At 37.9% G+C, this 25,011-nt stretch overlaps 2 protein-coding genes across 2 annotated transcripts; one reads left to right on the top strand and one right to left on the bottom strand.

Moving 5' to 3' along the window:
• The first annotated feature begins 1,256 nt into the window (after positions 1 to 1,256).
• LOC115920213 lies at positions 1,257 to 7,932 on the top strand. Its single transcript, XM_030975501.1, has 4 exons — positions 1,257 to 4,188; positions 4,686 to 5,000; positions 6,144 to 6,233; positions 7,280 to 7,932. Exons 1-4 carry the CDS (start codon positions 1,317 to 1,319, stop codon positions 7,414 to 7,416), a joined length of 3,414 nt encoding a protein of 1,137 aa, XP_030831361.1. The 5' UTR covers positions 1,257 to 1,316; the 3' UTR covers positions 7,417 to 7,932.
• A 6,697-nt stretch (positions 7,933 to 14,629) lies between these two features.
• On the bottom strand, positions 14,630 to 24,006 carry LOC580310 (neuronal acetylcholine receptor subunit alpha-2-like). Its single transcript, XM_030975981.1, has 8 exons — positions 23,929 to 24,006; positions 21,512 to 21,596; positions 20,497 to 20,612; positions 18,633 to 18,677; positions 17,497 to 17,606; positions 16,588 to 16,723; positions 15,594 to 16,082; positions 14,630 to 14,976 (listed from the first exon to the last, which is right to left on the bottom strand). The coding sequence occupies exons 2-8, from the start codon at positions 21,579 to 21,581 to the stop codon at positions 14,872 to 14,874; spliced, it is 1,071 nt and encodes a 356-aa protein (XP_030831841.1). The 5' UTR covers positions 21,582 to 21,596; positions 23,929 to 24,006; the 3' UTR covers positions 14,630 to 14,871.
• Positions 24,007 to 25,011: the final 1,005 nt, after the last annotated feature.

The following is a 25,011-nucleotide window of genomic DNA, read 5'->3' as shown; positions in this document are numbered from 1 at the left end:
TGTGAGATTCAATTCTTTACCTCTGTACATTACCCATAATACTAAAAATTGCCCCATGTGATATAGCTAAACTGATTACATTTTGGACAAGTTTCTACTCATTATTTGGCTTTATTCATCTAATTTCTAATTATTTTTCCCCTCAGCATTTCAGAGGACAAGTTCAAAGGGAAGAAGAAGAAGGAGAGACACAAGTCCACCAACAGGAAAGAGGGACTCTAGGACAACAACAAGAAGGAGAGATGCAGGTTCACCAGCAAGAAGGACAGACACAAGGACATGAACAAGAAAGAGGGACTCTAGGGCACCAACAAGGAGAAGACATACATGTCCACCAACAAGGAGAGACACAGGTCCACCAACAAGGAGAGACAGAGGACCACCAACAAGAACGAGGAACACAAATCCACCAACAAGGAGGAGATACACATGTCCACCAACAAGAAGGAGAGACAGAGGGCCACCTACATGAAAGAGAGACTCTAGGACACCAACAAGAAGGAGAGATGGAGGTCCACCAACAAGAAGGAGAGACAGAGGGCCACCTACATGAAAGAGAGACTCTAGGACACCAACAGGAAGGAGAGATGGAGGTCCACCAACAAGAAGGAGAGACAGAGGGCCACCTACATGAAAGAGAGACTCTAGGACACCAACAAGGAGGAGAGATGGAGGTCCACCAACAAGAAGGAGAGACAGAGGGCCACCTACATGAAAGAGAGACTCTAGGACACCAACAAGGAGGAGAGATGGAGGTCCACCAACAAGAAGGAGAGACAGAGGGCCACCTACATGAAAGAGAGACTCTAGGACACCAACAAGGAGGAGATATGGAGGTCCACCAACAAGAAGGAGAGACAGAGGGCCACCTACATGAAAGAGAGACTCTAGGACACCAACAAGGAGGAGAGATGGAGGTCCACCAACAAGAAGGAGAGACAGAGGGCCACCTACATGAAAGAGAAACTCTAGGACACCAACAAGAAGGAGAGATGGAGGTCCACCAACAAGAAGGAGAGACAGAGGGCCACCTACATGAAAGAGAGACTCTAGGACACCAACAAGAAGGAGAGATGGAGGTCCACCAACAAGAAGGAGAGACAGAGGGCCACCTACATGAAAGAGAGACTCTAGGACACCAACAAGAAGGAGAGATGGAGGTCCACCAACAAGAAGGAGAGACAGAGGGCCACCTACATGAAAGAGAGACTCTAGGACACCAACAAGAAGGAGAGATGGAGGTCCACCAACAAGAAGGAGAGACAGAGGGCCACCTACATGAAAGAGAGATTCTAGGACACCAACAAGAAGGAGAGATGGAGGTCCACCAACAAGAAGGAGAGACAGAGGGCCACCAGCAAGAAGGACAGACACAAGGACATGAACAAGAAAGAAGGACTCTAGGACACCAACAAGGAGAAGACATACATATATACCAACGAGGAAAGACACAGGTCCACCAACAAGAAGGAGAGACTCTAGGACACCAACAAGGAGGAGATACACATGTCCACCAAAAAGGAGTGACAGAGGACCACCAACAAGAAAGAGGAACACAAATCCATCAACAAGGAGAGACACAAGTCCACCAAAAAGGAGTGACAGAGGACCACCAACAAGAAAGAGGAACACAAATCCACCAACAAGGGGAGACACAAGTCCATCAACAAGAAAGAGAGACTCTAGGACACCAACAAGGAGGAGATACACATGTCCACCAACAAGGAGAGACACATGTCCACCAACAAGGAGGAGATACACATGTCCACCAGCAAGAAGGAGAGACAGAGGGCCACCAACATGAAAGAGAGACACAAGTCAACCAACAAGAGATAGGGACTCTAGGGCATCAACAAGAAAGAGGAACACAAATCCACCAGCACAGGGAGACACAACAAGAAAGAGGGACTCTAGGACACCAACAAGAAGGAGAGATGCAGATTAATCAGCAAGAAGGACAGACACAAGGACACGAACAAGAAAGAGGGACTATAGGACACCAACAAGGAGGAGACATACATTTCCACCAACAAGAAGGAGAGACACAGGTCCACCAACAAGAAAGAGGGACTCCAGGACTCCAACAAGGAGAGACACAAGGACACCAACCAGTCGAAGGAGAGTTCAAAGGATTAGAACAATCTGAGCATCCACAAAACTGTGTATCTCCATCAAGTTGTTCCTCAGATGAGGAAGAGCAGTACACACGCCCAAGAAGGTTCATCTACCCTAACCTATCTAAATCATCAAGTGAACTCCAAAATCATTTTGACAGTGATGAATCTGACCTTGATCCAACATATCGACCAGAGGAGGGTAGCAACGAGGAATACAGCAGTGATGATGAGGCAACTCTTGAGATTCATCCAAGAAATGTTCAAGTGCGCAAGAGACCATCTTCTGTTATATCTACACCAGATGAAAAACCTACAAAGATTTATAAACAGTGCCTTCCAGGATCATTTTCAGGGCCAGAATTGCCACATCAGAAAACCAATGATAATATGGAAACGACACACAAACACGAGGACAAGAAAACAAGGTACAAGAAGCCATCAAGGCCATGCCCTTTCTGCAACAAAGCTTGTGGTGAAAAGCTCTCGAGACACATTTGTTTGGTACATAAGGATAAGGAGCAGGTGAAATCTGCCATGCAGCTGCCAAAGCGGGAGAGAGACAAGGTGTTCTCAAAGTTCAGGAAGGAAGGCATATACCAAGTAAATAGAGAACGTATGAAAGATGACAACCCCATTTATGAAAGAGAAAAGTTACCAAAATCAGGGAATGATGACAACCTTAAAATGTGCAGTAACTGCAAGGGCTTTTACAGCTCACATTTCTTCTGGCATCACAGGAAAGTTTGCCAAGGTGATATATGCACTCCATCTGAAGGAGTACCAGTAAACCTCATGGAAGGGAAAGATCCAGTGTATCAAAAACACCCAGACTTTGTCACTGACATACTTAGTAGATTCCAGAATGATGACGTTGGGAATACGTGTAGAACGGACAAAGTGATAGTTAATGTTGGACATCGACTGTGGACTAAACACAGATCCAAAAAAGACAAGAAACTTGAAGTAAGAAAATCAGTTATGGCTGATATGAGAAGACTTGCCACCTTATACACTGAGTTTAAGAAGAAACACGAGGTTCATGGGACTGCAGATCTCACAATGGGACATGCTGGAGACATGTTCAGTAGAGAGCACTTCGAATCTTTGACAGAGGCAATCCAGACGCTCACTTATGATGAAACTGAAGGCAAACTAAAGCCAGGACTGAAACTCTGCTTGTACTTTGTGCTGAAAAAAGCTAGCAAAATCACTAAAGCTAGTTTTCTTGTATCCAGGCTAGATGAAGATGCATCTGAGATTGACAAGTTCGTAGAGATTCTTGACTTGAACCAGAATTTGATTTTTGGGGATGCACACTACGAAATCCAAAAGAATCGCCAAGTGCGTTTGAGGAAGCCTGCAGAGCTCCCGCTTGAGGCTGACATTGAAGCATTGAAGACATACACTCAAAAGAAAGTCACAGAAATCATCTCTGATGAGTTCCTGGTTTGGGATTCTCACACATTTGTAGAGTTACGAGATCTGACTTGCTCGCGATTGACATTGTGGAATGCAAGGCGTGGTGGAGAACCCAGCAGGCTTACAACCGAAGAATGGAGAGATGCAGAAGAGGGTGTATGGATGCAGAAAGACAAGATTCATGAAGTTAAAAATCCAGCCCATCAGGAACTTTTATCTCAGCTCAAGATATGCTACCAGACTGGGAAGGGCACTAATCGCTTGGTTCCAGTCCTGTTCCCAAGAGACACTGTGAAACCTGTGCAACTTCTATGTGATCAGGAAATCCGGCATACAGCAGGAATAAGACCTGATAATAAGTACATATTCGCTTGTACTCAAATGTCTCATGACCATGTTGGAGGGTGGCATGCTCTAAAGAATGTCTCAGACAACATCAGCCTTTCGTCCAACGTTACGGTGAATGCCACCAAGAACAGGCACAGAGTGTCTACAATTTACGCATCCCTCGACTTGCCTGATGCTGACTTGGAACTATTTTACCGGCATATGGGACACTCCTCTACAATCAATCAAACAATCTACCAGACCCCACTTGCCATCCAAGAAATCACCCGAGTAGGGAGTCATCTCCATCATATAGATATAGGAGGTAGGTAAACATTTATACAAATTTTGCATTGGTTCAATGTACCATATTATATGTACAGCAAATTTATGATTATCTCGAGTTCAGATTTATAACAGCGAGGCAGTAGTAATAGAAATAAGAGCTGATATAATTTTGAATTGGGATAGCATATAGGATAATAACATCGAGCAACAAAACAACCAGTAAATGATACACCCAATTGTACATTTATATGAAAACAATTGCAAAATATTGATGGAAAAAACTTGCACCATTTCATATTCCCAAATCTGAAGCAAACCTAACGCAGAAAACAAAAATGTTCATCAAGTGATATTTACTATTTATTTATTTCATAAACTCTTTGTGTTTGGTATATATTTATTTTGTATTTGTTTGATTGCACTATTACAAATTTGTTAATTTGTTTATGCTCTCTCTCTCTTATATTGACTGTTGTTATATCGTGTATGCAAATTATTGATGTTCGCATTTTATATGTCTTTCCCTTCCCATAGGAATGAGGGCACGCAAAGAATCTGAAGCGTCTGATGACGATGGCTGCTCAAGTGCACCAGCGACCTCAAAGGATGGCTGCTCTACAGCACGGGTGAACTCTAAACATGACGACTCAACTCTAACGGTGACCTCTGAGGATGGCAGCTCAACTACACCAGCGACCTCAAAGGATGGCTGCTCTACAGCACGGGTGAACTCTGAGCATGGCAACTCAACTCTAACAGTGACCTCTGAGGATGGCAGCTCAACTACACCAGCGACCTCAAAGGATGGCTGCTCTACTGCAACATTGACCTCTGGGGATAGGTCTTCAGGTAATATGAAAGCGAAGTGTTTTTTTTTTTGCACATTGTTGCTTTGATATTAAACAGGGAGTTGTTCCCATTAACTCTGCAGTTCAACTATCACATGTGCTGAATTCATAGTTGTATTGTATTGTTGAGAATCATAGGCATGAGTTCAAAACTTGGTTCTTGTAGAATGAATCAGTTCATAAAGGTTTCAGCATATGATACAATGGAGATTCATGAAGAAAAAAAAAAGTAGTAGATTCATGCATTTATATGACAAATATTGGTGTAAAACTAATTGGATCTGCTCAGGAACGCAACACTGTATGGGAAAAGTTTATAGCTGACCATAATGAGAAGTTTTCCCAGCAACCATTGTAAATACTGAAAGATTGTGTGATATGGATACAATTTGAATCTAGCAACTGCGAGAGTAATGGTAAAGGTGTATTTGGCCTAGACATTTAAAAGTTGGAGGGACACATGGGCTCTAACTACCTGTGCGCATGCATACAGCTTGTTGATTGATTTATTCCATATTTTTTAGCCCATGTGAGCAGAATGCTCAAGTGAGATTTTGCCATCCGTTTTGTTTGAAGGGGGTATACTGGAATCAGCGTGCAGTCGGTTGGGCGGTCGCGCGGTCGGTCTTGTGTCGTGAACTACTTCCTCAGTTTTTGAACAATTCTAGTGAAATTTGGCACAAATGTTTGCCTTGGGGTGTTGATGAGCAGACACACTATAGGCCCCTGAGCAAATTTACAAACTTTTTTTTCCCCCTTGGGGCACTATGGGGAGGTTGCGAAATTCAGGTGAGCATCTAGTCTACTGGGCTCTTTTTGAGTATTTTTTATTTTATTTTTGCCACATCATATGAGATGGGGATTTGAGGTTTGCAAAACATTAATCACCCTGTTTAAATTACAGTATCTTTTGCCCATAAATAAATTGGTACATGTAGGTGTCCCGATGCTGTGGTTATGTTTCATGAGATAAAGCAAATTCAGGGGAGGGTAGTCATGCAAGCTGCAACCGGAGTGTTGTGCGTTTTAAAGTATTTTTCTTCTTTTCAAACATCTTTCATAGATGTAGGCACAACATGTGACAAACTGTGAAACATGTCTGAAGCGTAGAAGTATATAAGGCTTATATGTTATGTCATTACAGCCCGAAGGTACAACCGCTGGTCAAAGCAGGGAAGCAAGCAGTGCAAGCAGTATTTCTCTGCAGCAATCAAACAAGGGGAACCATTACCAGGTAAGCTTCTTTGTGTTTATGTTTAAGTGCATCTTTAGGCAAAGGGTTGAGAAAAGTTGTAATTTTGTTGTCATTTTAAAGGGCAGGAAACTGGTATAGCATGTATTAGAAGTGTGCATATAATTTATATAAAAATCAGAATATTGTGTTCCAAGAAACTAAGTTCCAGGGATCCCCAGCTTTCAGTTTTGGTAGCTTCCATTTACTAGTTTCAAGGTCTAGTCATTATTATACCCCTGCCAAACGAAGTATATAGGAATCAGCGTGTTGGCAGAAGTTGATGACAGTGGCAGAAAGTGCATTGCCATGGTAATGGCATATTATGACAAACAAAGGGGGGGGGGGGATCTTGCGTCGCGAACTACTCCTTCAGTTTTGAACAATTACGTGATAACTCAAGTATGACTTGATGGAATATCATCAAACTTTGAGTAGGACTTGGCAATTAATAAATTTGATTTTGAGTGACACTGCAATAGCTGGGGGGGGGGGGGGGAGGGGGTTATTCCCCCATCCATCAGATGTTCTTCGTTTACGCGATAATTTGAGTATGACTTGATTGATGTCATTAAACTTGGTGAGACGGTCATGTAGGACATGACAAGTAACTCAGGACTCATTTGATTTCCCCACCCCCATCTCGGACCTCGGCCATATATCAATGTGTGGCATGTGTGTATACATGGATTATTTGTTTTACAAAAATGCATAGTCAAATTTATTGTTATTCCTATTTGATTATGCACATATGCAACTTTTTTTCCAGGAGTTCTACTTTTTTTCTTCAGTTTCCAGCATTTATGGAGAAAGTGCACTTAATTGACATTAATTGGCTTTTCATGTACTCTGAAAGATAGCTTAGTCAAATTAATAATAAGTATTGAAATTTCATATGAGTTGATAGTGCAAATATGCAAATTTGTTCAATATAATGCAGTGCGTGAGAGGGCAGAGGCATACCAGTCGACTAGTTCCTATTTAATAACCTAAGATAGTATCGATGATGACAAAGGATTTAGAATGTATTGTTCTTATTTCATACCCAGGGAGGAAGGCCTGCACCACTTTCCTGCAAAGACATCAAATCACCATGGAATGGCAGGCGGTAAGAAATAAGGTGATGAACGAAAGGAATAAAGCAAAGAAAAACTTTGATGACAGAGAGAGGAGCTTCCTAAACTAATAATATTAGTTGGGTCAGATCATATGGTCTGATTAACATCTTTTGTTGCCTTTTTTGGCACAATACATGTACCTTCACCTGTATATTCCAGTAGGTATGTGGCTTCTAAATGAATATTCATGAAAGAGCTTGCACAAGGACTCATCCTCGTTTTGTTTCAGTGTCAAGCCTGGTCCTTTATCTGCACATGCGCAACCTGTAACTTGCTCTAATTTGTGATAGAGCTGAATTGATGAAAGTCTAATATGGTGGGCAAAGAGGTCAGTTGAAACATTGGTGTAATGATGATTAATGAGCCTGAATGAAGTTAGTTTATTTCGGTTTTCCCTGCCATTGACTTAGTGTATGTATTAAAGAAAGTGCTAAATGGTTATATAGTGGACATTTTGTAACCTGGATGTATGCAAGTTAAATGAATATTAAAGGTAATACAAAGTTTTGGGAATATTTCACTAGGGTCGGAGAATAACGTTTAAATTTTCATTATCATTGTAAAACCTTGTGTACGAAAAACCGCCTCTGAATAAATTGGGCTCTAAAACGCTTTGGATTTCGAGATATTCTAATATGAAATTTATCGGTGCTCCCGATAAATTTTAAATAGCGCCTACGGTCATATAACGGTAGCTGCGACCATGAAAATCTCGGAATATGCAGTTCTGATATTAGGTTTCCAAAAGAATAGTCAAGAAACATTGCTTTAAAGCTAAAGTAATATCAATCCGGAGAGGGCGCTATACAACATAAAGAGTTTATTATCTACAATTTCATCACTTTAGACTCGATTACAACAGCAACAACGATCATTGTGTTTTGTTGGATCGTATATATGCTTCCAATATGTACATTTGAACAAAATTCATGACCCCATACCAAAACTTTGTATTACCTTTAAATTTAATTCAGGATCAAATGAAGATGACATGTATCTAATTAATGATGTAATGATGAATACTGCTTTCAGTGCATGATGAAGGTTTGGACATTAGAAATGATTGGTTGCACACTGTACAGTGAAGTGTAGTTATGCAGTCAAACTTCAAGTTCAATTCAAGTTTATTAAAGTGAACTACATATTATTAGACAAAGGGTATTTATAGTACTTGATAATGATGTCAGTTTGAGCACAATCCCTTTTCGAAGTGTTTTTGAAGAGCATCAACTTGATTCCACAAGCACAGATATTACAAAGACACTTAGATGTCATTTTACTATCTAATCTTGCATATATATGGATTGCACGTTTGCATCTAGTTGAACTTTTGTTATTGTTATTCCTGTTATTGGAATATTTTACAGCATTGCCTTTTATATGGTGTACATATTTGGCTACATCAGTGTTCTTTGTGACAAGAGTAAATAATGCTAATTTGCTCATTTAGTGCTATAATAATTACATGTGTTAATGTTTTTATTCATGAGAAATGTAGGAAAAGTATAACGATTACATTCTGACCCACTAGGTTGTAGTGTTGCATAACATTGGGCACTGTCCCTATTCATCCCAGAATAGACATCGAAATATGAAAATGACTACATTGGGATTAATTTCAGAACCGAAGATCTCCACATGTATGTTCTTTCTTTTGCTTTCATTTGTGAGGACCCAGACCAAAAATGAGATGACTTCCTTTACTAGATTCAAAAGATACAGGCAAAGTTTTGACCACATCTTAATTTTACACCTTTTTTGAGAAGCTCTGTTTTCGTTCATGCACGAGTGGTTATTCATTGGTTCATGTCAAGTTAGTCATGGTTGGGTAGAGTATGTATGTTCCAATTATATGTAGAATTTCAAGGTTAAGCATTATTAGTTTTATAAATATTTTAGAAATATAAAACTACTACTGCTACTACTACTACTACTTCTACTACTACTACTACTACTACTACTACTACTACTACTACTACTACTACTACTAGTCTTGTATTACTACAACTACTACTAGTAGTACTACAGTACTACTACTGCTGCTGCCACTGCTGCTACTACTGCTACTACTACTACTACTACTACTACTACTACTACTACTACTACTACTACTACATTGGAACCTCTTTATAACGAGGTCCTTGGGACCATGAAAATTACCTAATGTTATATCAGGTTTCTCATTATATCAGTGTAAAAAACCAAAGAAATATAAAGAGCTGGGACCAGCAAAATTACCTCGTTATAAGAGGATTTTGTTATATCCGATATCATTATAACGAGGTTCCACTGTACTACTACTACTACTGCTACTGCTGCTACTACTACTACCACTACTACTACTACTACTACTACTACTACCACTACCAAGGAGGTTTACTACCAAAACCACCACCACACTACTTTGTTCTGTCTCTCTCCCCTTCCTCCCTCCCTTTCCCTATTTCCAATTTTCTGTCTCTTTCTTGCCATTTCTTTATTTTCTTGCCTGATGATGTGATACACTGAAATATTTTCTTGTATTGTCTGTGCAATTTAAATTGTTTCTTTAATATTCAATGTGACTATTAATTTAATATTTTGCATTGAGATCTCTCCCATTTATATAATATATGTATTCTACTTCATGCTTATTTATAATTTTGAGCATGTGCCCAATTTTTATTGCTTGATTTTAGACTTGCTCAATTAATCCATGGTTTACCTTTGTAATAAATTCCTTGCTAATAAAATAACTAAATAGTTCCCGCGTTTTGTTTTTGCTTTTGAATGTGACCTTTTGTGGATGACCAGTTGAAGATGTGAATGCATATTTTGATTGAGTTTGTGTCCATATACACATGTCTGTGAGATTCGTTGTGTCTGGTTCGTTTTGTTTGGCTTGTGCTAAACGGTCGGGTCGCGTTCGGGTTCCTTTTTGAAAGTTAGCATATGGTGTCTTCACATGCAAGATTCTTTTTCCTTTTCATATTTTTCTTATAGTATACAAATCCATTCATATGACATTGATAATGATATTATGATTTATAAAGAGGATAGTTATAATTATGATAATGGGATGAAGATGGTAAAAACTGTTGCGCACCTGTTGCGCCCTGGATCCGCCACTGCATGTCATATCGAGTATTAACAAAAACAAAGGACATGTGCGAATATACCTCCACACAAGAAAAAAATGATAAAAAAAACATTAATAATAACATAGACAAAATAATCGATAAACTTGTACTTCAAGGAGACACAAATATGTCTCCATTGAGTGGGTGTTTCCTAGAAGTAATGCATGTCTTCAAAGACCCAGGAAGTTTCCAGTTTGTGGAATTAAATCAAATAATAATAATAATGATGATGATAATATTTCTATAGATCTGACATTTGGGAGACATTTTGGTGTTATTATACCTACTTATAGGAGACACCCACATGAAGGAGACATTTTCGTGTTAATAAACAAGAATTTATAACAATGTTAATAGAAATGATAATAATGATAATAGTTATTATAATTATAACGATAATAGTAATTTAATATAGACTAAGCCTATGTGCAATCCTTATAACCCTTTAGGCTTGTATGAAGACTAATAGTATGTTCAAAAATCTATAAAGCAAAACATACATTTTAATTATGTTACATTTATATATATATATACATATATGTGTGCATGCTCAGTATCACTATCATTAGGAGACATGTCTCCCAATAGTATGAGAAAGACAAAATGTCTCCCTTTTGTTGCTCAGATAGTAATGAAACGTAAAGGAGACATAAATTACGACGGTATATCTTTTACCGAAAAAGTGTGTCTTTGAGGGTAAAAAGTAATTAAGTAATTGAAAGACTCTGGTTTGAAGATCTTTTCTGCGAAATAAAAACGAAAGTTTGTATGCTTGTTTTAACTTTATGGTACCATTTTGCTACTGTCTCCAAAATATTGATTTTTATCACATGTCTTCCGTATGTGCAATCCATAGTTATATATGTATATATATATATATATATATATATATATAATTTGTTATGTGTGATATTTTTGAAGCTGAGTACTATATTCCTTTTTTGTCATTCTTTAAAACAAAAATCTCTCTTGCCCGGTTGTTTTTTGCGTTTTACATGAGTATTCTAGATTTCCTACAACGTCATTAGAGAACTGGGAATTGAGCAATTATTGAAAATACTGAGCGTATCAATCAATAATTTAGTCTGATTTAATCACTGTGAGAAAAAAATCTTAGAAAGAGAATGTTTACAAGTACGAGCATATTGAAAGCTCCAGATTTTATTCCCCGTTTAAATGTTTGTTGAGTCACTATTGCGACCATTATTTAAAAAAAGAAAGTTTCAATATATATTTTTTTTTAGATACAAATAGAAATGTCTATGTATTCCATATACCATGATACAGGGTAGCACATACAGTGAACTTGATCTTGTATGGGGCCCTGCAAGTGAAAAAAAGACGAAAAGTTAATTGGGGTTACATACCAGAGGCGATCTTGGCGGTGGATCATCTTTCATAATGGGGCGCCAAAAAAGGGGACCTTTTTAAATAAAGGGGAATCTACAAAGGGTAACCAAAAAATGAAAATGCAAATTTGAAACATTGGTATACACCCGAGCCAGCGTTGTAGTCAAGGCACAAACCCTCAAGGCCTAGGTTTCAACCAGCAAGTCTAAGGATAAGGCAAAGGCTTGAAAACTCAAAGCCAAGACTTAAAAGATTTAAATTTAACATTCGAAGACTGGGGTTTGCACAAAACAAGATACAAAGAGAATTTTTTTAAAGTGGGGATGTCCCCCAAAATGGGCACCTCTTTGGAAAACTAAATAGGTAGCACTCTAAAAATAGGATGGTAATAACAAGACTGCGACTGGGTCTACAATTCAAATGCCTCCATTTGTATCATTTTTTAATCAATCAGTGGTCATTTACATTGTGCCTTTTGACTTCTTAAAATAAAAACGTAATGAGTCTTTTAATACTCTGTTAAAATTCTTTTCCCATATAATCAATGTTTTTGCACCTTGAGAAGAATTACACTGAATAATTGATCAATTTACCGTATGATACAAAAATACAATATTCTACTAATTACTGTTAGCATGAGTCCACGTAACTGTTCATGATTATGATAATATAGACATACGACAAAATGATTTCTAATTTATATCAGGTTTTTATACAATCATGTAGTAGAGTGAATCTTTACGTTTGGTGATTAGATTTTAAAGAAATACAAAGACCGATACTACACAGGTAGTCCACTCTTTTTCTTTTCATATCACATGTATGAGAGGAGGCGCGATGGCTCAGTGGTAGAGCAGTGGTCTCGTAACCAGGAGGTCCCAGGTTCAAAACCAAGTCAGTGCGCTCGTGCCCTTTGTTAAGGATTTCATCCTCATTAACAAGTACATCGGTGAGGACTTAAAGCCGCCGGTCCACTTGTTGTTTACTTAGAAACATATACATGCTTTCTTAGCAGTCAAACAATCATCATCATCATCATCATGCAAGATAATTTTACGTTTAATTCCTTGAGCTGCCGCAGCCAACGATAATATATTGCGTTTTTATTTAAACTCAAAACGATGTTTCTCAAAACTGGCAGTAGTTTTTGTAGTTCAGGACCCTGTTTCATTAAACTTGATATCAACGACAAGTTTTTTTTTTCTCTTATCCTCAATAGAGGTTTTTATTTCCATAATAGTAATACATATGTACATTAATAACTCAATGATTGAGTGAAACCTAACACAGTCTAAAGATTAAAGTACATTCAACAATTCTTCCAGCTTAGTATTATTTTCTTTGGTAACACATTCATATCTTTAAAATAATGTTAGCAACGACTTGAATTAAACAAACAAAGTATGTGGGTAGTAAACAGAACCATTAACAATCTTCTTAACGTAACATTTATAAATTGCATATTGCGCATAATTTGAAATAATATTCAATGACAAGTTGCAATAGCTGTTATAAGTACTGAAATCGTTGCATTTGATGGGCTGAACAAAATATTGTTATTAGGAATGTGACACTTGTAATTGATAACAAGTTTTATAAAAAGGCACGTGAGACGTAGTTATCTTTATACAAAAAACTACTGCTTAATTAAAGATTATAAAAAAAATTATGCATATGTTACCAGGATAAACGATTATAATCATTAAGATCTCAGACGCATACATTTATGAAACATCGTCTGTAGTAGTAACATTCAGAGGTTAATGACATTGTTGAAGTAAGTCAAAATGTTCGCCACTTCGTTATACACTTCACCAAGATGTTTCTTTATAGACATACGACGTAAAATAAGAAATAATCACAATTTTGATTATGATGATAAATGATTACAATGCCACAGCAAGCGCATGCAATTTTGAATAAACAAGATTAATAATTAATACCAAGACTTTAATGTTAAAGATACTTTGTCCCTTTTGCAGCCGACATCAAATTCTGTAGAACTTTGCAGGAATTATGAATATGTCATGTATGTTCTATCTGTGAAATTTAAACGTTAGCAGTGTCCTAATATTCAAATTATGCAAGAAAACCCGTTTACTTGCTAGACTACTGTCAGACACCATTGAGTGACTGACTGGCTTTTTTCTTCTTTGATGAGCGGGTACATGAGCATTTGTCTACATCAATAACCCACCTCTTGTACCGGTAATGGCCAAAATTAAACTGATTGAATCTTTGCGTAGCACAAAACGTACGACCATTCGGTACAATGGTCTGTAAACAAAAAATCAGACTATTACTTACTGGCTCTATAGCTATTAAGTCGATTAGACAACTAATAGTCGTTATTTTCCCATTTACATGTAAAGACACTTTCAAGCCCCCCCCCCCCTTTTTTTTTTAGGGAAGTTCTACATTTTATCTTTCAAATGGAATTTAACCATTTAATTTGTTGGCCTGCAAATGCGACATAGTACCTTTAAAGGGAAACTAATCCCAACGAATAAGTGTAGATATCCTGAAAACGAGATGAATTCCTACCTTAAGTTTTATGTACAATAAAATCTTACGAATGTGTACAAGAAATATATAAATGAAGATTTCGTGGCATGGGTAATGCATTTTAGCATGACGTGGGCGCAGCCATTTTTAATCTTTGTGGTGTGGTTTACATTTCCGCTGATGATCGTGGCGATAGCAACATCAGCACTGATTCTCTCAGATCCATTTCGTTGTCTACACAGACAAGTTTTATAATGATGGTTATCATTATCGCTGTAGAGGTATTGCGGTCTAATTGTTAAGGGTTAGGGGATTCGAATCCCGGCCAGGCACTGACGTCATTTGGCAAGACGATGATCTACATTTGCCACACTCAACCCAGGTGAAGTAAATGGGTACCCGGCAGGAATTGAATCCATAAAATGCCAGAGTAAGAGTAGCAAAATTATTTTCAGTACTATGATTATCAGCATTATCATTATTGTTATTGATTTTGTCATACCGGCTCTTAAAATATTAGTTGACGGCTTAAAGCAGAAATTCCTTGTCTTAGGCGAAGAGGGCGCCCGTTGTTATCGCGAGGATGATGGTGGTCCCCAGGAATGCACCGATATCGATGAAGAGGAACACGCGAGAAATAGTCCCGTCTCCCTCCTGCACATGAGTGAGAAGACAAAAGCGAATGATTATGTTATTCCATTTTGTGCATGTGTTAAATTCATGACTAAAAATATCTATATTTCGTGAAGGTGCATGAATGCAGTAATTATGTGCATCGATATAACCGAGGCACAGACATCACAAAATCAATGACTCGGAGGGTGAAACGGTATCAAAGCATACACAAGAAAAGTAAGTGGATGATATCACACATGAATCAGATATAGCGATGTCCATTTTTTTTCCTGTCATGGACAAAATCAAACTTTTCATATTCCACAAGGTTATTTTGACCCGCTCTCTTTAATTATACACAGTCGTCTATCAATGCTTCAATTCTTAGAGATTGCCTTTCACGTATTTCTGTTCACGGTGCTTCTTTACCGCTATCTTATTCACCTAAAATTGATGCTGATTTGTAGTAAGTTCCTCTTGACGGGGCATGAAATGGAAGAAGGCTTAATTGGAAAAGAAGTTTGGAATAAAAATGAAGACTCAGAAAAGGCGCTAACCATGAGCGTGAACAAGGACACAAGAGGATAGAAAGATTTGGAGAAATTTGCAAGTATGAACTGATATCCCAAAGACGACGGAAAGATAACTTTTCTCACCTTCATGTGTCCTGGATGATCCTTGGGGTAGAAGCGGTAGATGAGGCCGTTGATGATGATGACGACGGCGTTGATGAGCATCCCACCGATGAGGAACCGACCAAGTCTGGTCATCGAGTAGGCGGGGACCTCTGCACTCAGCGCTGCCGACAACACCACCGAAGCGACAAAGACGAAGCCCGCAAAGATGATCCGTTCTCCAGCCGACGACGGCCCGATCAGGAAGACGACGAGGATAAGCCAGGTGGCGATCACTGCGGAGGCGATACGACCGTGACTCTCTCGTCGTCGGACGGTCAGATGGAATGAGATGTCCTCGTAAATTTCAGCGCAACATGGATAGCTGACGACGTTCTTAACGGCTGATGTGTTTACGAGTTCCCACACAGGATGGGCATGGTAATCATTCAGATCAATCGTATCCGACGATGGCGTAACAGATATTCTCATCCTGCTAAACACCCATGATCCCCATTTTAGGCGGCAGATCTATATAAATCACAAATTATATAGAATTTATGGACGATTTGTGCCTAATTCAAGTTTAAGTATAGTTCACGAACTGTTCACGGGAGTGGTCCCAAAAGTATGTTTGACAATGTTTGGAAAAATGTCTAAATCCTAAAACGCACTTTTTGTCTTCCACACACCTCCAAAGAACATTCCACGACCATTTCCATCATTTTCAGGCATAGGCACACCAAAGTGCATAGCCTTTCATCATTTCGCGTGCAAGTGTCAGAGTACTTATTAAGACTCGGCTACATAATATTAGCTGAAGTTTTAAGGGTTACGCCATGTAAATCTTTCAAAGGAATCAGAGCCATGAAAAGGGCTGGTGAGCTTAGCTAAATAGCTCTTTGGCTCTCTAATGACTCTATTCCTTTGAAAGAAATACATGATGTTGACCCAAAAAACTTTGCCAACGATTCAGTTTCTCCACCGTGAAAAATTATCGCTGATACTATTTCATAATTTTGTTTTCATTTCTTACGTGGCTGTCGTAGGGGTAGTCCTTCAAGTCAAGGGAGCATGCTGCTTCAATAGCCACGGGTGGAGTATAGTACACGGTACCATGGTTGGTCATAAGAGTTGAAATATCATCGGACATTGTCTTACTTGGCGAGTGGCTGTAGGAAAACGAATTAAAAACATGCATCAAATAATATAATCATCGAGTTTCTGGGCAATGGAAGTTCTCCTGGTTCCTCCTAACCCTGAGTTCAGATTACCTGAATTCATCGTACAACTAGACGATAAGTTATTACGTTTTGCCTAGCCTGAATGTCGTATAGAGAAACGTTGTATAACGAATCGTATAGCGAAGTACATGTTTGAGCGTTGTTTTGAAGGGAAAGTCAATTAATGATCATGGTCCTGCTGGTCTTAGAAACGTCGAATCGTACGAAAATCGTGTTAATGATGATTTGCCAGCTTTCATGTCAACTGAAATAAAAAATTAAAAAATAATTACTTCGACGTTTCTTCATACGATGTTGTCCAGTTTTTACGTTTCTTTCGCTATACGATGAGCCTTTGTATATTTTGACGTTTCTTTTTTCAAAAGGCTTCCGTCAAAGGCTTCCGTCAAAGACTTCCGTCAAAGCAAATGCTGTCGACGCTGGATTTTAATTCAGTATTGGTTTGCCATTGCCTTATCATCGACGTAATCTTTGATTAACAATTGACTTTCACCGACTTCCTTGTGTAAAAACTAACATTATGTATATGCGTATTTATTACTGAGTAGTTTGTTGATATGAAAAAAGAAGTGGAAGAAAATAAATTTTACTTTTGATTGAAAAAAATTGAACTTACCATTGACTTACCATTGATTGACCATTGATTTACCGTTGACTAATCATTGGTTTACCATATACTTATTGTGCAAATTTATACATACCTGTTATAAAGAGTGATGTCTGGCACAAAGACCTCGGAGGAATGAACGCGGAATTTACTTATGTTTCCATATTCCAACGGATTCCACACCATACGCGGATCCACCCAATGCTGAACAAAGATGATGATTAGTGATAAAAATTAATTCAATTCAAACGATTACAAAGTGAAACGCCCTGAGTGTACATAGTTATGGACATTTTTACTACTACTACTAATAATAATAACAATAATACCAATAATAATAATACTAATAATGATGGTACTACTACTTCTACTAATACCAATAATAATAACATTAGACATATCTATACACTATTTTATATACCGCATATGCATATTCTAAGCCTCTGATTAGTTAAAACTGCAGGTATGAACATGCTACTGACTGCTGGGGGATGCGCTATATAAAAACAAATATTGACTGGTTTTTGGGGGGTCACAGTCAAAACTATTGCTCCTTGGTGATCTCAAGCCTGCACAATGACATCGACTTCGTCTCGGGCCACAGTACAGTTTCGAGCCCACCTTGGGCAATAGTTTTAACCGTGCCCCTAAAAGCAGTCAATATTTGTATATCCATCGCGTAAGGTACTCAAGGCGCTCCAAAATTTAGGTCTCTGATTGGTCGGGGTCATAGCAGAATGTAACTTCCCCTTGAGCCTAGAGAAACTGCTATCCCTCTCACAGCAGGCAATATCTGTATAATATTACACCCCCTGCCAGTCATTATTTATATAATATGCGCAGGGATATACACGCAATACTCTTTAATGAGTAAATTTCCCTACAAATATAAATACATATTGACAGCCAGTTTTGGCAAAAATATCTTTTATGTGAGTTGATCCGAGGGATGTTGTGGTCCACAACTTTTAATTGTTTATACATTTCATACTTTGAATATGAGGGTATTTAAAGAGCCCTCCTTTACAGTGAACAGAATTTTAAAAAACCCTCACAATTTACTTTCACCTTTCCGGGAACTCAACCTTCTCTTTAAAAAAAAAATATATTCTATACTTCCTGAATAAACAGATTTAGGCAATTTTAGTTCGTTTATGACATATTTGGATAACGTCCGTGTATATGTGTTTTCTGTTGTTTTGACTGAAGCTGTATATTTATTTGACTTACCATAAATAACCATGCATTCATTTTAATGGACCCTTGAAAAGAATCCTGCATATAGACAAATGTAAGGAGAAAAGAAAAGATTGCTGTAGTAAGATTAAAATATTTAATGTCTGTTTGAAAATGTTGACGGTAAATCTACTACGACAACATTTTTAAAAACTACGATTTGAAGTGAATCATTTGAACAAAATTTGAACCTCGTCTATTCATATAAGCCCAACATATTATATGATATGATCGAGGTTTCAAAAGAGCACACCTTCAAATGACATGAATACCAACATAGCAATATTTATTCAAAGCTTAAATGGATAGTTGAGTTCTTGTTTAAGACCGCAAATGCCTTCAAAGTTCATGGTTATTGCTCTTATTCTTATTTATGACATTTCTAGTGCTCTTCTAGGACCTAATATTGATAAGAAGATAATTTTAGGCCCCGAAATGTGTGTAATTATGCCAATACAGTCATACCAATTAAGCTCCACTTTAAAAAAAATACGGTGAATTTTAATTAATTAATTAATTAATAATAACAATACACGGGCCGGCTGATAATTACCCTTTTAACAATGATACGTGCCCCTTTTCCTTTCCTATAAGGAACCTATCCCTTTTTCATAAATGCCCCTTTTCACTTCTTATAAATGCCCCTATCAAAATTTGATGGGTGCCTCTTTTCCGTCGACAAATGCCCATTTCCCATTCTCATACGTACATTTTTCATCCCTGGTGAGTACCCCTTTTGTAAGTGTAAGAAGTGCCCCATTTTCACCTCTGATAATTACCCGTTGTACTTTGACACGTGCTCCTTTTCTTTTTTTAATAAGTGTCCCCTTTTCCTCTCATCATTAAACCTGCCCCTAATTTCAAGCGACTAGGAGCAATATCCTCCAAAGCTCGCTTGCTATGCTCGCTTGCATTTTTAGATGTTATAATTATCTTACTTATCAAAGGCCTTTTCAGTTTTCTGTTATGAGAATGTGCTTATAACCCCATCAGGATTGGGTTCTTCCTCTTTATAAGATTTTTCGCACTGCGACCTCACAAATCTTAATTTTTTTCCTCGTTCGCTTTGATCGCTCGAAAATGAATTTTCAGACCATCACACCCAACTGCAAAGTATGATGCTTAAGCAATATTTTATATGATGTATAAAGATTTAAGAATATTGAAATCATCCCTGATAATGTATTCACAATATAGGGGTATATACCAATGTCTAAAAAATTGTATAATTTCGCTTTGAGATTTCCCTATGTAGGTGCCCTTTTTTTCCCCTTTTTTGTTGGTGCCCCCCCCCCCCCCCCACTTTGGAAGTCGCTCCGCCGCCTCTGGCTCAGGCATAATACCATTTCTGGATAGTGGTACATTATATGAAGGAGAACTGTCAGCGGATGTCTTCAACAGTATTTCACAGAAATGCGTCTTGTAAATAAAGACTCAACCAATTTGGGCAAATATGGTTGTATTTCTTTTTAAAAGATTGCCCATCTGCTGGTTCCGAAGAGAGTCGCCCCACATTGTTGGAGGTAAGCCCGTTTTATTTGAACCCCGCCCCCCCCCCCCCCGGCCCCCCTGAATTTTAGACCGATTCAAGACCGTTTTCAGAGGTCTGGTTCTGATTAATGACCGTAATAAGATTCGAGACAAAATCAAGTTCGATGACTTTCGGCATAATCTTGAAAATATCTAGTTGTTGTCTAAGTCACAACCCCCCTACCAAAGACCGAATAATAATGTTGTTTTATCCAAGCACAAGATGAGATACTTTCAAGATCATATATCGAGAAACATGGAGAACATAAATAACATAGAATCAAGTCGATCTGTCCAAATTACAACTTTTTGGAAGAAATTAACTTACCATTTCTCTCAGGCTACTCAAACTCATTTGGATATTGACATTAAGACTCTCGTTGTGAGTAGGAAGAAGACGCTTGTCATAGCTGGAAAACAGATCCGCTTTCAAACGAGCTTCAACTACTTAAAATAGACCGGAAAAACCCAGAAGAAAAGCATAATGTAAACAAAATTCTACCAAACTTTGAAAGAGTTAACATAATAGTTAGCATGGAAGATACAAAATACCAGAATATAACAAAAAGACAGAAACAAAATAATATAAATAGTATTACCAAGCTTGGAGTGATTTCACATAATAGTTAGCATACAAAATACGAAATACCAGAATAGAACGGGAAAAAACAAACAGACAAAGCATAATGTAAAAAAAAAACTATTACCTAACTTCGAGTGAGTTAACATAATAGTTAGCATGGAAGATACAAAATACCAGAATAGAACAAAAACAGAAAAAGCATAATGCAAGAAAACTATAACCAAACTTCGAGTGAGTTCACATAATAGTTAGTATAGAAAATACGAAATACCAGAATAAAACGTACAAACAAACACACAGAAAAAGCATATTGTAAAGTAGGTATTACCATACTTCAAGTGAGTTCACATAATAGGTAGCACGGAAGATAAAAATACCTAAACACCAACATATTTCCCCACAGTATGTTTGAAGGATATGAAGAATGTTGTAATGAGACTGAGGGGGTGGGGGGGGGGGAGTAGAGGATCAAATGACAGTGACATGCAATAAAATGAATATCGTTAAATTTTCCTTAGGAAAACACGAGTGTATAGGAAGGAATACTTATTCTGTGAAAAATCGAAAACATCGAAAGCTATTTGTTAGATAAACAAAATGAAGCCTAAAAGAAGCATGGAATAATATGTATTATAATGGGTAATTTCATTTTATTATACACCTTTTATATATGACTTACCTTTGTTGTGGAGGGGGGGGGGATGTTACTGAAACCGACAATAATTTCAATTCTTTTTAAGAGTATCACGCAGAAACTCACCCTGTTGAGCGGTTGTCCTTGTCAACATTCCCATGAAGAACAGCATTAATGATCCCAAGGAGAACTTCATGGCTGAGGATATTATCTGAGAAGAAAATTATGAAATATAATATTTAAAAAAAGAGAAGATTGCAATAATAACAACAACAGTTTTCTTTTTCTTTTCTTTTCTTTTCTTTATTTCAACTCTTTATTTGGATTATAAAAAACTCTTTATACGTGACACACAATTCTCCGACCTACTCTTGTAACAGCGTCATGTGCCTCCCCCCCCCCCTTTCCTGGCTGCTACCAACTCAAGCAGGCCTCTGCATTTATCTTGATTCTTTTATTTACCTCCGTACTTTCAAGTTTTCAATTATATCTACGTATTTTTTGTATTTCAGTTGTCACATTTTATGTAAATCAATTAAATTATATTCTTTTAATATTGTTTTAATATTTTGTATCTGATTTCCAATAAATGCAGAAACATCTGCTCTAAAGACCTAAACAATAATAATAATAATAATAATAATAATGCTAATGATAATTATACTTATGATGATAACAATGATGATAATAAAGATAATGATAACAACAACACTAATAACGATGGTGATGATAATACTAATGTACTTGGCATTTCTATACTATAGCGCTCATATCCCCCACACAAGTTGCCCAAGGCGCTTCGTATTACAGGCGAATCACATAATATTAAAATACATAAAACATTCGTATCATAACATGGGATATTGCACTAAACCCTGCTAAAGAATTTCAAAGTTCTGGTGAACGGAAAATTACAATCTCATAAAATCTGTGTAAAAGTAAAGGATTTTTAGTCAGTATCGTGCCGTCCACTGCCTCTCATGCAACACGTTTGTTTGATCCATGGTTTTACAACACAGCCATGTGTAATCCCCGTTTATTTATTCAGCTACTTGAGGTCAGGTTGACCCACGCCCCCCTTAAAAAGGGAACACAAGCGACTCTTAAGGTGAATAGGGCGACCGCACCGAAATATCTTGGTTTGACGATTGATTTATTGTATGATTTTGGCTGCTATACCAACCTGGTATGAAGCTGGTATCATCTTACCAAACGACTGAAAATGAAATGAAAACTTTGGTTAAATTCCAAAATTAATTCCCTCCGTCAATGCAAGTTCAAGTTTAAGCTCACTTTATTCTATACTTTCATTAAAAATATACAAAGGAAAACAAACATATAGAAGTTAAAAATATAATACATGTACATGTATCAATATATTAACATGAGAATAACACAAGTGGGGAAGACATGAAGAACAAGGGGAAAACATTTAAAACATGTACATTAATGAAAGTAAATGTATAGAAAACTAAGTAAGGCCTACATTATTGAAATTATTAATTTTTTTTTAAAGGAAGAAGAAAAAAAAGGAAACAATTTGAATTTACACATACACCTTTCCCATACACACCAACACACACTCTTATCTGCCTGATGAAACTTAGAAATATAGGTTATTGCATTATTAAGTATTGTTTAATAAATACAATTTAAATTTTCTTTTAAAACTATTTAGTGATGGGCTGGTAAATAAACGCCCAAACTTCAACAAGATGTAGAGTATTTACGTTCCGGTGCAGTGTGTTTTTGTTAATACTATTTGATGACACATAAATATCACATAAAAGGCTGAATACTCCAGCTAAATTGATTTTCATTCACGCCACATCATCAACATTCAACCAAAACAAAGTTCGAACGCATTTCACCAGACCATGCTCTACAAATGATGACTATAATTTAAAAAATACGTGTAGTCAGCTATTAGGGAAAATTATTGTAACGTAAAAACGTATAAGTAGTGTCGTTTCGTCACAAACTTTAAGTGTATTAAGAAAGAGGACGAATGAAGGAGAGAGAGAGAGAGAAAGAGAGAGAGCGAGGGTGTGTGTGTGTGGGGGGGGGGGGAGATGTAAGGGTAGGTGTGTGTGTGTGTGTGTGTGTGTGTTTTAATATGAAAGAGAGAGAGAGAGGTAGTGCGCAAAATTACGTGACAAAATGTAAGTAAATATTTAAATATAAGATAGGACTTGCCAAATACAAATCACGACTATTAATATGTACATGTATACTTTAAAATTATCCATGTACCACATAAATACAAACTTTCTAATTGTTTTTGAGCAAGACCAGGGTATGTTGTACGCTACGAAACCGACTTCATGTACGATTCTAATATTTCTTATCAGCATTATTCATTCGAGAAATTACGGTTACCGTTCTCAAGTTTGGATCAGACCATATCCAATAATTGTCTTTAAAAAAAAAACTTTCGATGTCACTTGTGGTTGCCATTATTATCAGTAAAATATGGAACATCAATTACCAAATACAATGAACTTGCATTTTTGACATCAACAATTAAAATTTAGCAAACTTACTTTGATCTCTGGAAGCTTGGAACATGTAAGTGAGAGGACGTGTGTCGAAATCGAAGACTGCGCAACAAACGCAAATGGCTATCGAGTACATAGCTGCGAGAACACCACAACATAATTTCAATAATATGCCTGTGTACGTGACATTGAGCGTGTCTAGTTGATCTAGTGTCAACATAACGCGGTGAACTGGCTCTGATAGGAAATCCGGTTCTAGGACACCTACCCGCTGGACAACCACCCTCCGGATAACCACCCCTAGAACAACAACCCCCTTGGACAACTACCCCCTAGGGCAACCACCCTCTAGGACGACTACCCCCCCCCCCTGGACAATTCCATCTAGGATGATAACCCCACATCTAACTACCCCCTATGACAACCACCCTCCAGGAAAACACCCCCCGGACAACTACCCCCCCCAGACAACTACCCCCTAAGACAAAAAAGTACCTCCAGGACAACAACCCCCGGACAACTACCCCCATGCAGACATCTACCCCCCATCTAACTACCCCCCCCCCTATATGACAACTACCCCTAGACAACTACCGCCTACGCCAACCACTTTCTAGGACAATTACCCCCGGACAACTATCCTAGGGGGTAGTTGTCTGGGGGACATTTGTCCGGGGGTAGTTGTCCTAGAGTGTGGTTTCCCTAGGGGATAGTTGTCTGGGGGTAGTTGTCCGGGGGTAGTTGTCCTGGAGGGTGGTTGTCCTAGGGGTAGTTGCCCGGGAGGTTGTCCTTGGGGTGAGTCGTTCTAGAGGGTGGGTGCCCTAGGGGGTAATTGTCCTAGGGGGTAGTTGTCCTAGAGGGTGGTTATCCGGGGGGATCCGGGGTGGTTGTCCAGGGGTAGGTGTCCGGATATGGGGAAATCCGTCCGTCGTTACCATGTTTTTACTATCTGCTGGTTACATTAATATCATTGAGACCAGGTACGTTATCGAACCAATCTGTTTTCCAACCGATTGGACATTTGGTAAACGCTAAAGAATATGGAAATTTGTATTAACAAGGGTTTCTTTTCTGCCTATCACAGTTACTACTGTTATTTCTGGAGATGATCGAGCTATAGTAATAAAC

Source organism: Strongylocentrotus purpuratus, unplaced genomic scaffold (genome assembly GCF_000002235.5).
Source record: "Strongylocentrotus purpuratus isolate Spur 01 unplaced genomic scaffold, Spur_5.0 spur5_scaffold_8, whole genome shotgun sequence".
In the NCBI taxonomy this organism is placed as follows: domain Eukaryota; kingdom Metazoa; phylum Echinodermata; class Echinoidea; order Camarodonta; family Strongylocentrotidae; genus Strongylocentrotus; species Strongylocentrotus purpuratus.
This window is presented reverse-complemented; position numbering and strand designations above follow the sequence as displayed.